Source organism: Magnolia sinica, chromosome 7, assembly GCF_029962835.1.
Source record: "Magnolia sinica isolate HGM2019 chromosome 7, MsV1, whole genome shotgun sequence".
Classification (NCBI taxonomy): domain Eukaryota; kingdom Viridiplantae; phylum Streptophyta; class Magnoliopsida; order Magnoliales; family Magnoliaceae; genus Magnolia; species Magnolia sinica.
The window spans coordinates 9,313,656-9,327,810 of record NC_080579.1 but is presented as its reverse complement, the minus strand read 5'-3'; the positions used below and the strand labels follow the sequence as shown (position 1 = coordinate 9,327,810).

The window sequence follows — 14,155 nt, the reverse complement described above, 5'->3', positions numbered from 1 at the left end:
GGGTGGTAATTTATATGGCTTTTAAACAGAAAATTACATTGATTAAACTTGCTAATTGGTGGACAATTAATGGACGGCCAAAATAGAAACTACCAGTGGTCAGTACTCAAACAAACAAATGCTCTTTAATCATAAGGACCTATCTAAAGTGGGTCCTATACAATTTGGATGGTTTAAAACCAAGTGTTCAAGCCTACAACACAACATTAGATATATTATGTTTCAACACGGAGGTCTAGGGTTAGAGTACAACTTACCAAAAAATTTTCTCCAATCAAAACTCAACCAGGGTATACAATCCCTTCACGCGGCTTAGATGAAGAGTCATGCACTCAGGTGGGCCATAGTGAAAATAAGGGTAGGCATCCCCTCCTACTTTGTTCCCATCTGTTTCACGAGCTCATCTTAGCAATTCCTAATTCCCATTCCATTGAAAAATAAACTATGCTGCAGCAGGCACTTTGTTCAATGGAAATAAACATAGGATTAATCTGATAGAGGCCTACCAAATAAACGGTTTGGATCATTGGATCATGACCAAGACTCAAAGCCTAAGTCTGGATGGGGAGGCATTCCAGATATTGTTATATTAGTGTTTTAAATCTACCTACCTTTTTAGTTGAATGAACCCAAGCCCAACCTAGCCCATTAAGCAAGTACTAAACCTGGTCAATCAGGTCCATTGCAGTCATTGGGCCTGTCTTGTATTTTGGATTGAAGACTAGAGCTGTACACGAGTCGAACCGAATCGAGCTTGGCACAACTCAACTCGGCTTGGCCAGTGGCTGACCCCAGCTCAAACTCAGCTCAACTCGGTCCTCGAGCCTGACTGAATAGCTTGGCTGGGAGTTCAAGCCAAGTTCGAGCTTGTGCAACATTTCCTCAAACACATGAAATGCACCTTCAATTTCTCACAATATGCAAAACAACAACAGCAGTTTATGGGTATTTCATCAAACATTCAGTGGGTAGCATCAAAATCAAGATCGAGAGGTAGTTTTATAATGTAAATTTCTTTGTTCTTTTTTTTTTTGGTAGTGATTTATTTCGTATCCATACATTCCTCACCAGCAGCCGATCCCACAGAGAATGTATACACCCGAAACAATACTTTGTTGAGTCATTTCATCAAACACTTGGTGAGCAACGTCAATATCAAAACAACTAAGTCACCAAACTGATTCGATCTGAGTTTGATTTGAGTAGAGGTTTGATCCGAGTTGATTCAAGCTCAGACAAGCTCAAACTCGACTCAAAATTTTTTTCAAGCTCCAAAAATCAGCTGGACTCGGCTTGAAGTCAGTACCGAACCGAGTTGATTCGAGCTTTTTCGAGTCGAGTCGAGCTAGTTAACCAAGCTAACTCGCTTCATGTACAGCTCTATAATGAAGACTCAGCAACTCGGACCAACTATTCAGCCCTGAGTCAGGGCTTGACCAAGTCCAGTTGGGAATATCTCCACCGAGTCTGAGTCAACTCGGATGAGTCACAAATTCATGACCCGGTATTTCTACATTGGTGCAGGACCCATCTTACTACAGTAGGAGAGTTTCAGATCATCCACCCATAATGGAAATAACCCCATACAGCCCCGATCTGGTAGACTGGATTTTACCCTTCAAATTTCACTGATCACATGATCTAACCCATCCAATTTCATTTTCAATCGTCCATTTGATAGCCAGATATGTAGGGGTTATCACCATTCATTGATCAGGACCTTTCCAGCTATGATCCAAACACAATGGACCCCAAGAGCTGCATGTGTGCCGACTACATCTTAATAATCAGAATAGTCTTGCCAAAACAAACTTACCATGCATACCATTTTTAAGTTCATATTTCCAATTGCACAGTACCAGTTTCAAAACCCATGGGCACGTTTGGATGCACTATCAAGTGGAACCAACCAAATTGCAATTTCCTTGGCATTCATACCAAACGCTACATAACTTTCGAGCTGAGCTGAAAGGGAACATGACCATATTACTGTTTGGTTGTCATGTCCTCAAACTCAATGCTTGGAATTTAGTTCACTTGTGCATCCAAACAAACTTATGTTTAAGCTATAAAGGGCCCCACCCACTCAACATTTACCCTCCATCCCATGACCAAAATTCAAAACCCCATGAGCTCATGGCATACACATACCCATTTCATCAGAGTTCACTAATAACAGATCCAACCACAGATACCCAGCTCAGACCCATAGCAAGAGTCGCCCATCAATCAAGCAAATCTGATATCGGCGTTTTCCTAAATGCATCAACCCTCGCCAACTGGGCTGCCAGGGTCTTACTCGGGAACATATTATCTGCCTTCAACCTCTCCCGAAAACCATACGCAGGAGCTTTCCCATTTACATAGGCTTGAAGGAGAGCTTGGTACTGCTGAATCCTAGCAACATACCCTGCTTGCCTCGATCTATGAAATATCTTTTCAGCATTATGGATGTCACCCCTTTTCGCGTATTTATCCAAGACAGAGAGATACGAGCTGTATAGCGGCTTCATCTGGTTCTGCTGAGTTGCCTTTTGCAAGATTGAGTCCGCCTTCTCTACCTCACCGGCCTCCACGTAGAGCTTCACGAGTGCATCTAATGTGAATGGACCGACTGGGCACCCGTTATCCGCCATCCGCTTTGCGACATCCTTCCCCTTGGCCAGCAACTTATGATCCGCATAGACCTTCAAGATGGCTGTGTAGTATTTCTGTGAGAGCTTCTTCCATTGCTTGAGCATCTTCTCGAAAACCGCCTCTGCATTCTCCACACGCCCCAGCTTACCCCATGCTTCAATGGCAGCCAAGCACTCCTCAAGACGCAGGTTTGTCTCACACACATTCCATATCCGGTCCACTTCATCAGCTTCCCCAAGGGCCGCGTATAAAGGGAGCAATAGCTTGCACGCCCCACGATTCACCTTCAGACTGTCTCCCTCCATCTCCTTCAAGACTGCCTGGGCCTTCTCGTTGAGCCCCCCGGAAATGAAGTGCCTCGCAACCATCGCCTGTAGAAGCAAGTCAGGCTCAAGCCCTTCAGCCTTCATGGTCTCGAGAATCTGCTCCATGCCTGTCATGTCATTCGAACGGCCTTTCGTGTCTATCAAAAGCTTATATGTGAAAAGAGATGGCTTGATGTTTTCCTTCTCCATCATCAATAAAACGTCTGCTATCTTCTTACGGTCAAGCCGCTTATAGAGCATAAGCAACTGATTGCAAGCAAATACAGTCAATGGGAACCCTAAGTCCCGGATCTTGTTAAATATTTCCTCCGCTTTCTTGACGTTGAGGGTGCTGGCACAGTAAGCCAAGAGCGTTCGGTAGATTACTTCGCCTCGAAAAGATTGTGGGATTTTCTCAATGTACTTTTCAGCCTTATGGAGACCATGGACTTTAGCAATCAAATCCAGTCGAGAAGCATAATCTCGCTCAGTGATATCGATCTGCTTGTTTGCTTCCAACCACTCCAAGAGCTACACACACACACACACACACACACAAAAAAATTGAACTAGGATGCCAGAAATTGACAGAAACTGAAAAAAATAACTATATATATGTGAGATTAAAGGTTATTCATTCTTTCAAGAAATATCATAAAACCGTGAATAGTTCTGCCAGTTTGAGTTTTGCACTCTCGTCGCTGGTACCAAGCCCAGATAAACATGGTTTCCACATTTCATGTGGAATGGTAGAACAAGATGCGTACCCAACTCCAATTAGTTGGAATACGGTATAGATGATGATGATGATGATTACAGAAAAATTATCAATGCTAAACACAGTAGGTTCCGCATTTCTCTACGGGGTGTGCTCTAGTGGTACCGGGCAGATGTGGGGCCCAGTGGTGTTCATGGAGTCTAAACGTCAATAAGATGCATCGCCTCAAGAAACCCCCAGATCCTAAAAATCAGCCCAATCCAAAACTCACAAGGACCACAGAACTGGAAACATATTACAAGAAAATGGTCACTGTAAATTAGAGGGGAGGGCCCACTGTGTTGTGTTTATATATAATCAAGAACATTCAGAACCTTCCAGTCCAGTCCAGATGATCTGGCCAAAAATAAGGGTGTCTTACAACTACGGAGGGCCCCTGTAAAACTCAATGGTGGGCATTCCCTCCCAGCTCATTCCCTTTGCTGTGACCCACCTTAGCTTTGGTTCGGACTGAGTATTGGGTACTAGAGATTTTCTGAGGCGACACATCTGATTGACGTGTTGGATGGTGTGAATACATCAGGTGGGTCCCACATCTTCCTGTACCACTGTCAGCTTACAGTGCTACCAGTACTGCTGTTGCACACCCCTTCCACTAGTAATTTTCTTGTTCTAGAATCCCAAATCTAGGTTCCTTACATCAATGTCTTTTGCAACTTAGCATCCTCTACAAGGGTCCTGAATCTCAGAAATTTTATATATATATATATATATATATATATATATATATATATATATATATATATATAAAGGACAGGTCTATGATGATGAGATGACATGGGATCTATGACATTTTACTAGATCTTTAAATTGAAAATTGGGGATTAACAACCATAAACAACGGAAATAGAATTGATATTTTAAATTAAAAACTTCCAACTCTTTTAATGAGCTCCTTATTTCAAATTCTTTTTGTTTTAAATTAAAAACTTCCACTATTCAGCCTAAGCAACCTGTTCTTTCTATGGGGGCACTTTTAAGGATGTAAATGGCATTAGGAAAGTTGCTCTTCTCATGATTTTTCCACCCCAAAATGCAATTGAGAGAGCAGCTGCTTTTTTATTTCGCCTTTTTTACTATTTCACTTACATTTTAAGCCATATCACATCCAACAACTGATAGCGGACAACCGGCCAACACACCAAAAAGTCCAGAGCTGTTGCAGAATCACCGATTTATCCCTATATTCTAGCTCTCCCAGGCAAACCCAAGCGAGTCCTCCCTGTGGGCAAACCACGCTTCGCACAGGTCCCCGAATCACACAGTCCCACAATGGGTCCAATGTTGTCAAATGATCCTATGTGATCACTTATGCGATTGCACAACTTTTTTGTATGCGATCGCATATGCGATTATCGCATAATCACATATGCGATTGCTTTATGCGATATGAGATGGCATACCATCCATATTGCATATGCAACCATCGCATATGCCATATGGATGGCATTACGCGATCACTTTTGACAACATGAGGTCCTACCTTGTGGACCACCCCACCCCTAGTGTGGAGATGCAATACATTCTTGGAGTCACACCCAATGTCATCGAATTGCATATGCGATCAAGTGCGATTGCATGTGCCTATGCGCATATACGATCACACAATCGCATATGTGACCGCATTATATATATATATATATATATATATATATATAGGGAAAAAAAATTAAAAATGTTAAAAATATATATAAGAAACTAAGGGGAACTTTTGTAAGTTAATAGATAACTAATTTTCCATATTTAAAATACATTTGAGAGAGATAAAATCAATTAAACAATGAATTAAACGTCAAGTCATTGACATTCAACAATATAGTTAACAAGAAGTAACAACGAAATCAACAAGCTATTTATTTATTATTGTAGAAAATCAACAAGCTATCTTCCTTGAAACTTGAGAATGCTTGAATCTTGATCTTCCAACTTCCCAGAGAGAGGGAATGTAGGGGAGAGAGAGAGAGAGAGAGAGAGAGAGAGATTATGATCACTTGGAAGTAAGAAATACAAGGGAGAGAGAGAGTGATCAAGACCACTTCTAATTAGGAAATGTAAGAGAAGAAGAGAGTAAGAGAGTTTTGGAGTGAGAATATTGCAAATGGAGGAGATTTGGAAGTCTTTTTATAGGCAAAATGTTTTTTTTTTTTGCAAAAATAATAATAATAATAATAATTTAAAATATATATATATCAATGTGCCATGGCCAATATGCAATCGCATATGTGATACGCGATGGCATATGTGCCATGATCGCATATGCGATTTGCATATGGATGTGTGCATATGCGATCGCATATGTGCATATGCGGCCGCACATGACAACACTGGTCGCACCAAGATGCCCCCGCAACATCAACACCCCAAAAGAACTTCCAAACACGCCATAAATGTTTTTCTTTTAACCACAAGTAGACAAGCACCTGAGTTACCACGCCAGTTCAAAGAAATCATTGAAAATGTGTGGGATGATTAGATAGTTTCCACATGCCAATGAGGGTATCAAAAGTTCCTAATCAAGTGGAGGGGCCAGCTGAGGTCCGCCAGCATGTCTCAGCAAGCAATTTCAAGCGCAGCAAATTAGAGCTCTATGAGGAGTATATTGTCACTAACTCGGCAAAGCCGAGTTTTTTCAAGCCAAGGGGAATTGATGCAATTGCGCCACATACCACACGTGCTTGCTTGACACATGTGCACGATAAAAGGCCCAATTTCTTCTTTTTTTAACTCATTTCTAATTACCTTTCTTTTACATTTCTATCATCGCCATCATTATCATCTAAGCCTTATCCCAATTAATTAAGGCAGGCTACGTGAATCCTATTCTGCTTTATTAAGGGCTAGACCTTCAATTAGACCATAGGTCATCAAGTGTTTTCTTACTACCTCCATCTACGTCCTTTTGGGCGTTACCCTTGCCCTTTTAGAGCCTTTAACTTGTACCAACTCACTCCTAATCGATAGTTCTTGGTCTTCATTGCACAAGATCAAACCATCCATGTCCATAAGAAGAAAAAAAATTGAACATATACAATGCACAGAAAATCTCGATGCGATTCTTTCATATTTTTATGTTAAGAATAATATCTCTATATGTTAGGAAACAAGTATTGTTAGATTTTCATATTTACGGGGTTTTTCCTATTTTAGAGATCTTGGCTAGCAAGGGGTTCTATTTTTAGATTCCTCTTATTATTCTAGAGATTCCTAATGAGGAAACCTTGCAAACACACGTTATAAACAAGGCACATGCATTATGGAATGAGATAGTTTAATAATATTTTCTTTGAGCAAGTTATATTGTTTCTTTATAGCACAGTGTGGGATCACTTTCTTCATGCCTTCCATATCAATTGGGTCATGCCGAAGTCAGTGTCAGATCTTTTATGGGTTTGGCATGGAGGGGTGGGAAAATCTGGGAAAACCATTTGGAGATTGCTCATTTTGACCGTGCGGTGGTCCATTTGGAGGGAACACAGTAGGCGTTGTTTTCAAAATAACTGTTTATCGTCCCAAGAGGTTATATAAAGGAAATTAAATGTAATGCATTGGGCTGGGCTTCTTACGTAAAGGTAGGGTTTTGTTTGTTTTTTTTTGAGGTGTAGAGTTTGGTTGTATTCTTTTTACTCTTTTCAGTGCGCTTCTAATAAAAATTTCAGTTCTCTCTCTCAAAAAAAAAGTGTCGAGGGGAGAGTGGTGATCAAGGGATCCCAAAACGGTTACATAATGGCCATTATATAACAGTAACGGTGGTAGCCATTACACGTTATGGGGTTGTAAAAGCCTTAACGTCCACTATAGAAAAATTGACCCATATCGGTCCATTATGGGGCTGAAATAGGTATTTTTTTAAAAAAACCGCAATGGCCATTATGGCTGTTTCATAATGGTAATGACGGCAGCCCTTATGACCACCATTACCATTGTGGAAAACCTTAGAGATCAAGGCTAGACAACTGTTGAGCTTGCTCACAGTCATAGCACCTTCTCTCAGGTCAATCGAACTTCCAATCTTGTACGTTGAACTTCATCACAACTAGTTTCTTCCTTGATAGTTGCATTATCCTATAAAAAAAAGTGTCTTCTTGCACTTTAGATCCCACGTTAAGGCCCAAAATATGGTACACGTAGTCTGAAATATATTTCTTTCAGTATGGGCTCGATTTTCTGTTTCATAATGAACCCACACTCTTCTTCGCCACATAACACATCGCATTTGTTATGTAAGCCTGTCATGCTAATAAACTGAGAATTTAATCCATTACATGTGAGATAGAGAGAGAGTATAACACACTATAAATTGCATAGATAACAAACACAAAATAGAATCATGCTGTGTGATATCCAAATCAGTACAAAATATTTCCAGTAACAAGTTTCCCTGAGGACTTATAGTCCCGATGCATGAGGACTGATACACACAGGCGATACAAGTGGGATCCAGGGTAGTTATCTAGTCTGTTAATCTGATGGGCCCTACTGCAAATGGGGGATGCCCCAAAAGCTTTCCAGATTGAAAGATTAATGTAACACTAAAGATGAGATTGAAATATAAGCATATCCCAAAAACAAACCTTTTTTTTTTTTGACAATTGGTTTCATTACTAGATTCTCTAACCAATCCAATAATCAGTAAGGAAATAAGAAATAATACATAACGGTACACACGAAGAATTACTATACAAAAAAGGCCTAAAGGGATGCACCAATGCCTTCTAGAAGAAAACTATTGTACTGTTTTGAATCCCATAGCAGGAAACAAATAAATCTAATTTTTATTCATTCAAAATGTCTCATCATCATCTCCATAACATTCCATATGTATGCCTTTATATAACCAAACAAAAAGTCCTAACAAAAAGCAAAGAATCCAAAGGCTTGTATTGGGCCATTGGCCCACAGAATAAACTCACCTCACTACCTCAAACTTCAATGAAAGATAACCACAATAAGTAAACTAAAGAATCTGAGTAGAACTCTCAACATACAAACCTTATGGACTGCCTATATAGTTGCAACGTATCTACAAGCCATATAGTGTATAAGTCTAAAATGATATCCATACGGTTGTAAGGTATCCACAGGCCATATAGTGTATAAGTCTAAAATGCTATCTGAAAAAAGCACCACCGTGTTGGTATTCGCCCTAAAAGAGAATGTCGGGTTGGACTTGTGGGCCCCACATTCCAATCGGATCACAAAACATGGCCCATTGCATCTGCCAGCAATGGACTGGCATCACTGCAGACCCAATCTGATGCATCAAATGATCCTTCATCAGTTTTAACCTAGCACTAACAATGAAAGCAAACTAGTAACATATAAATCCCAATACGTATCACCTTGGACAACTGATTCCCTCTAGATGCTCTAACAAAAAAGGCTCATCACACCATCTCCAAAATATTCCATGTGTAGCTTTCTAGTATATACTCATACATGAAGTCCTATTTAAAAGCAAAAGGAAGCCAAGCTAAAGGCATATCAACTTATCTGACTTATCTCAAACCTGTAATAAAAGATAACAATCAAATAATAATGTCTAAATCATAGTAGAGCTAAACATTTACTAACCTTATGGACGGTGTCTACAGTTGTACAGCGTGTAGAAGCCACACAGTTTTATAGAAGTCCAAAAGGTTACCATTACCATCCAATTGGTATAGAGGCTCTTAAATAGCAACCAACATGTATATAAACACCAAGATCATATCAACTCGCACTAGAGGACCCCATAGCCCAAATGCATGGTATATATATCTAGCTATCCTATTGACTCTGTGAGTGCCACAGGTCAGTTGGACTTGGACCCTTAGATGGTCCATCCGACTGGATTTGTGGACCCAAGGGTCCAATCAGACCACACATCATGGCCTGATTTTGCATCGGCTGGCAGTGGGGTACATTATGGACCCAATCTGATGGACTAAGTATTCCTGCATAAAAGATTTTAGCTATCCAATCTTAAGCCTATTTTCTAGACAACTGTTATATGTTTTTTTTTTTCTTAACTGACTTTGTAGGCATCTGATCAAAGGTTAGGATCTTTTCAATCTATAAAATGTTTTTGACATCACCATCCGAGGTAGGGCCCATCCATCAACCACGTTGGGTGCATCAGGACACTATATGTCCTGATGCTTTCAGGATCTCATAATTCCTCTTCAAAGACTAGTTAACAAGGCATATGGGCCTAACATGATAAAATTGAATTCTATGGAAAGATTAGGAAACAATACCTGCAAGGCTCTCCCAAACATCCGGCGCTTCCGAAGATTGAGCATCGCAATCGAGAGTTCAGTGCGGCCCAGAGGTTTACCTTCTTCAACCCATTTATCAATAGCACTGCGGATGGATTGGCGTGGAGCCTCCATGATAACCTTGAACAAAGGGGAATCAGAGGCCTTCTTCCGTGGCTCCTTGCCCCCCTTCGGAGCCGCTTCATTGTCTGACAAGTCAGGCTCGTGATGACCAGATTCCGACAAATTACCTTCCGATTCATCATCGGAAAGCTCTGGTTCAGAGACCAATGCCTCGGTATTCTCTTCACCTGTATTGTCTATTCCGAAACTGTTAGTGTCAGGTGTTTCTAGTTCAGAAAACCCTTCCTCTAAGTCGCCTTCATCATCGCTGCTCTTAGTGCCAGCCTCTGAAGAAAGAGTACGGCTCTGGGAAAAGAACTTTGTGGGAAAAGATGGACCATTGAAAATCCCCCTCGGTGAAGGGCATCTACCAGCTAGAGACAGGTCATTCACATGACTACCAATAAAATTTTCCAAGGCATTACTTAGTCTGCCTGATTTAGCACAAAGGGCTCGGGGAGCTTCTAAGAAATAACCATGGCTCCTGGTAACGAGACATAATAGAGAGAGTGAGAGAGAGATTCATAAGGCAAACTTCAAAATATTAGCAGATTTCAGGAAAAAGATACGATGACAACCAACTGAAATGATTTTGACTAACAAAACTACATGTAATTCTTAGTTTTCTTTTTTTCTTTTTTACGATACGTGTAATTCTCAGTTATCATAGTCATTTCTGATTTTCATCATTTCTACCAGCAATAAGCAAAATGAATAAAAAACCATGTCTCTCAGAAATCCATTTAATTTCCAGATTTCACAAAAGAGAAAATAAGGTATTAACCTTACTATACAATTCTTGACTGGAGAATATCAATGGTACGCTTGGGCTTTCACTTAGTACAAGTATGGTCTATGATTTAGGGATCCAAAATGTTGGTATGATAGGCCCACAACTGATGGCCCATGCATCAAAAATTTCCCACACAGGAAAATCCCAATCTTTCAATCCATGACCAGGAAACAGACAGTTAAAAGAAACAAAATACAACAACAGTCCACATTAGCTGACAAGTGCCAGAGATTCATTGGCTATGATCGTCCGCCTGGGAGATTTTTTATCAATGGATCTCCATGGTGGGGCCAATGAATCAACTGTTTGGATCACTGAACCATGCGCCAAACTTGTACAAACTGAGAGTCCGAGCACATAGTATATGCATGCATTCATATACACTCCATGATCATCATGCTCCTCAACATCACAGCTAGGGTTGTTGATGGGCGCCCAATGAACCTGACCCAACTTTAATGAGTCTAGGCCCAATTTCTAAGACCCGTTTAGAAATTGGGTTGGGTTCAGGTCTACCATTTTGGACTCAGTTAAAGATCAGGTCCAGTTGGGTTTGGGTTCGGTCCACCATCTTGGGCCCAGTTTAGATTGGGTCCAGCCGATTAATTTTATAGTAATGTTATATTATATTAACTATACATTACTTATTCTAGCAATAAAAAGAGCACCTGGCCCCAACCTACTGATAGCCATAATGATAGTACTGTCCCCACTAAATACACATGTAAACACAACAGTATTACAAAACGTATCAAAGTATTATGATCTCGGCTCACATGACTTGCTTATATTATGGACGAGAGGATAATTATACACGATATAAAAATCCAGAAAAAGTAAGCCGGTATAACTTACACCCACTATCTAAAAAGAGTTTGTCTTGCCTATGCAGTGACTCAGGATTTCCAGCATGTACTTCTCAGTTTTTTTTATTTAAAGGAGGATAGCCATCATGCATCGCCCCCCACTGGGGCCCACATGCTGAGATGGTCTGACAATTCAAAATGTCCTGTTATCAATACTACCATGATAAGCTATGGTCCACTAATCACGCTTTAGAAATGATCCTAATCATTGATTCTTGGAGCTCAATTTGAGCCATTGAAGTAATGTTATTTCAATGTTCTAAATTCAATCTACATATATGATGATCACAATCACCCATCCAGAAAAGTTTTTTTTTCCAATAACCCATATCATAGTTTAAAACCCAAAAAAATAAATAAATAAATCAACTCTATTCCATGTTGATTCAGGTCAGATCAACTCAAAGACTCAACTTGACAGACAAAAACTATGAATTAAAAATAGGAGAAACACTAAGAAATATTTAAATTAGTCATCTTTGGTACACATATTATAAAATAAGAACATAAGCAACAAGTTACTTCATAGCTTTTTTATTTAGCACTCCGTGGGTCAAATCCTCCCCATGTTCTTTTTTACATTTAAATAAAAATAGGCCTGACAAGGTGAGTGACTAGGCCCGAGTCAGAGCGAATCGTATCAAGGCAACCAAGTTAGCAAGTTGACTCAACAGGTCTTGCTGTGACTTCACCAAGTCACTCTCAAATTATAGTTTCCAAGTGACTTGGCTCGAAATCTCGCCATGTTTAGATGACTGCCATTTTCAAGGCAAGTCCATGAGTTTTAGAACTACGGCCCAGTATAATTAAAAAACACAAAAACTAAATTCAATCTCCAGCCAGGTCAGGTCAACACAAAGATCGGTTCAAATCTTCACTTGGCTCAACTTGATATTTAGTAATTAAATTAAGTAATTTAAAATGGTTATGAATATTTTTAATAGTTATTGATAGTTAAATCATATAAACTAGCAGAGCTAACCAAATGCACAATCACTGGCATGGTGGTGACAGAGGTGTTTGCTTTATTGTGCTAGCAGCGACTCTTCAACCATACACCTGCCAAAAACTAAATCAGTGTCTAGACTCTAGCTCTTGCATTATTAGTGGATCTTCTGCACTCAAGACCCACTAATTACAATTAACTTTTGTTAACATATCACATCCGCTGACTCAGCTCTCGACCCGAGTCACAGAGAGTTGCATCGAGCTGATTGAGTCAGCATGTCAATGCCATGATACTTGTTGATTCGACAACGATTCCACTAGGTTCGAAATCTCAAAAGCTTAGTTGACTTGGCTGAGTTTTAGCGGAGTCACTGCATTTTCGAATTACGGCCCATATCGCATAGCATCAAGAACACGGACAGTTAGAACGATTGGACAATCTCAGCATGTGGGCCCCAATGGGAAACACATGCTTGCAATCCTGAGCCGTGATAGAGGCAAAATGAACTCACTTAAAAGCTTCCTCCAACAAACAGCTAATCGTTTTCAAAAAGCAAAAACTACAAAATCACAATCTCTAAAAAATATTTTAAAAAAAAAAAAAAATCCAGCAATATAGTATTCCTGTAAGTGCTAAAATTAAAAAATGAAAGTAAAAAATGGCCTTTTTTACCCAAAGAAAAACATAGACCCCCGAAAAGTATATATGAAGTTCAAAGAAGAGGGTTTTGTTTTAGAAAAGAAAAAGAAGAAAAAAGTACAGATTTCTAGTAACTCAGTCAGAAATTTTATTTTTATTTTTTTTTAAATGGAAAATGCAGCAGAGAGAGGGGGAGAGAGAGCATTACCTGAGCGGATGAGCAGCTCTGCGAATCGCCCACATCATGATTTTCAAAACCCAAAACCTAACCCTAACCCTAGGAATGGAAGCGTTCGGTTGGAAAAAACACTAGTTCCTCTTTCGGAAGGCAAAAACCTTAGAAAAACCTACTTATTACTGCCGCGAAGAAAGGACCATATAAAACCCTAAGAGAAATTTAGGACTGTGGACCCCACCTTTTATCCAGCTGTTTTTATGAAACAATACAAACTTCGTTTGGGAACTTAGACCTGCACGTGCGGAGACCGGATTTCAGGACGAATACACCGCTCCCTTCCTTTCGAAGCGCTCCTCCAACTGTGAGAGTTGTACGAACGGCTCAAAAGAGATCAAAGTTACATGGCCCCACAGCTATGTATTTATTATATCCACAACGTTCATCCATATTTCGAGATCATTTCGGAGCATTATCCAAAAAAAATATCATATCCAAAGATCAACTGGACCACACCACAAAGAGCAGCGGGAAAACTGATTTTCACCGTTAAAACTTTTGTAGGGCCCATCATAACATTTATTTTCCATCCAATCTATTCATAAGGTCACAAAGGCCTGGATGAAGAGGAAAAAAGAAATTCATAATGATCCA

The 14,155-nt window shown here is 39.9% G+C and overlaps 1 protein-coding gene across 1 annotated transcript; it reads right to left on the bottom strand.

Moving 5' to 3' along the window:
- Positions 1 to 1,862: 1,862 nt before the first annotated feature.
- On the bottom strand, positions 1,863 to 13,692 carry LOC131251015 (pentatricopeptide repeat-containing protein At1g80270, mitochondrial-like). Its single transcript, XM_058251459.1, has 3 exons — positions 13,535 to 13,692; positions 9,957 to 10,563; positions 1,863 to 3,473 (listed from the first exon to the last, which is right to left on the bottom strand). Exons 1-3 carry the CDS (start codon positions 13,570 to 13,572, stop codon positions 2,226 to 2,228), a joined length of 1,893 nt encoding a protein of 630 aa, XP_058107442.1. The 5' UTR covers positions 13,573 to 13,692; the 3' UTR covers positions 1,863 to 2,225.
- Positions 13,693 to 14,155: the final 463 nt, after the last annotated feature.